The sequence below is a fragment of the Rutilus rutilus genome (genome assembly GCF_951802725.1).
Source record: "Rutilus rutilus genome assembly, chromosome: 17".
NCBI classification, from domain to species: domain Eukaryota; kingdom Metazoa; phylum Chordata; class Actinopteri; order Cypriniformes; family Leuciscidae; genus Rutilus; species Rutilus rutilus.
The window spans coordinates 15,968,207-15,970,527 of NC_140230.1; the positions used below are offsets into that span (position 1 = coordinate 15,968,207).

Sequence of the window (2,321 nt, forward strand, 5' to 3'; positions counted from 1 at the left end):
CATCTCAAGATATTTTGTTGTAAATATAAAAGTAATGTGTTACTTTATTAGTTACTTGAAAAAAGTAATCTGATTACGTAACTTGCGTTACTTGTAATGCGTTACCTACAAAACTGCGTCTAGCCTACATCATTCATGGAATGTTTTAAACAATCAGAGAACATTCAGAAATAACATTTACATAACTAAAACGTTCTTAGAGCATTTTTGTTAAACGGGTACCTAATGCAACTCAAAAACGCAGACTATTACGGAAATTAACGTAAAAGTTTTTTTAAACGTAATTTTTTTTTTTTTACTAGACCTACTGGAACAACTATTTAAAGACAGTCTTACTGAACCAGTTCATTAAAGTCAATAGCAACTTACCTGAATAATAACACATCAGGTTAAAGTGAGACATTTTTAAATGCAACTCTATTGGATAGTTCACCCAAAAATAAAAATTCTGTCATCATTTACTCACCCTCTGTTACTGTTCCAAACCTGTATGAGTTTCTTTTTTCTATTGAACACAAAAGAAGATATTTTGAAGAATGCTGGTATCCAGACAGTTGATGGTTAGCCATTGACTTCCATAGTATTTTTTTTCCTACTATGGAAGTCAATGGGTGCCATCAACTGCCTCGTTACCAACATTTTTTTTATATATTTTCTTTTGTGTTCAACAGAAGCAAGAAACTCATACAGGTTTGGAACAACTTGAGGGCGAGTAAATGATGACAGAATTAAAAATTTAGGGTGAACTATCCCTTTAAGTACTGCAGCTTGTTCCCGCCAGACCCACGCAAGAGCGCACATGTTCGTTCACGTACTTGCGTAGAGTATGTTTCTGCCGTTACACTTTATAAGTAATATTTTTAATGTTGTCGTAATTTTAACATTAAAGCTACAGGTAACTACTTGCCTTTTTGATGCCATTTAGACAAAATCCTAAAAATATACTTAACTTACAAGATACTTAAAGACGAGTTACAGTACAACATCTTTCAGATGTGCGTAGCGTTTTAAACATTCACTCTTAAGTTTCACTGAAAGTCTGTAAGTGCTGTTGTTGGTTGTCCCCTGCATTTTAATGGATGTCAACATATATCATTTTACTAAGTCCCGGCAAGCATGACAGGGATATAAATAGTGAGTTAAAACTAACCACACCACTGCGATCAAGTAACCAAAGTATAAAAAAAACCCTGACACAATGTTGTATTCCTTTACTCTCGAAAGGTCACAGCCTAAACTCTGAATGAAGAAACAGTCTCAAAAGAGCACTGAATTGTGCTTTCACCTGAATGGTACACATATATTAGTTTGGCATTGGTTCTGCAAACCTACCTTCCAAGAGTGTTTTAAATGCTGCGGTTCTACTAAAAATGATATTTGGCAGTTGCTTTTCCCATATAATCCATCCAGTTAAAGTCTCAACTGACATGGACCGGTAACAGTCAATGAGGAGCCAATGGGAGGCACAGATTAGTGTCATGCTCTTTAAACTAATGAATTCGAATCAAAATGATGAATGGAATCAAGAGTTCACTTCTCTGAACATTCCATTAAACACTCACTGAGGAAAGTCCAGAGAAAGAGAAGAACAAAAAAAAACATAAAGAGCGTCTGTGAGTTCGTCTTCAGTATTCCCCTTCCTCCATAACCTCCATGACCACTGTTCTGGGACCAGTGAGGATGAGGTTGCTGACAGTTCTGTAGTCCAGACTCAGCACATTCATCCCATTAACTGCCACCACAAACTGACACACCTGTAGAGATGAGCATGAGAAAACTTTAATGAGGCAAAACAATTGCAGTTTTATGTTTACTCATAATTGTTACACCCTTTTTGTACTTTGATAAAGACATAAAAGTGCTGAAAAACAACATAATGAATATGGAGCATATAAACCATATATATGACACAATAAACAGATAGTAATCTCTCTCAGTGCAGCAACATGACACAATTACACCTTTCAGGAGAACGATAGAGGAGTGCTTTTTAAAATCAGCTATATTAACTCTTGGAGAGGTTCTGCAAATGAATAACGTTATAGCCTTTATGTCCTTCCAGGTAAACCCATAATGAGACTACCATCTGAAATGAGTCACACCGTTATCGTTATCGGCATCAAATGATAAACAACATCTGAAAGCTTGCCATTTTGCTTAACTTTCAGCATGTGCTTAAACGATCTGTTTTGGCATAATTTGTACTGTACATTAGTGCATGATTACAACTCCAGCATTTGTAATATCTTTGTTAAGAGGTACACTCTAAAAATAAACGTTTTGGTTTGACGAAAAACGTTTACATCAAGATTTTTGACTTC

The 2,321-nt window shown here is 35.5% G+C and overlaps 1 protein-coding gene across 1 annotated transcript in view; it reads right to left on the reverse strand.

Annotated features, from left to right (window-relative positions):
• Positions 1–1,196: 1,196 nt before the first annotated feature.
• deptor (DEP domain containing MTOR-interacting protein) overlaps positions 1,197–2,321 on the reverse strand; it is a 35,537-nt gene continuing 34,412 nt past the window's right edge. Inside the window, exon 10 of the mRNA XM_084385728.1 lies at positions 1,197–1,754. Within this exon, the coding sequence (XP_084241854.1) occupies positions 1,626–1,754 (129 nt within the window). The 3' untranslated portion in view covers positions 1,197–1,625. The remainder of the gene's footprint in view (positions 1,755–2,321) is intronic.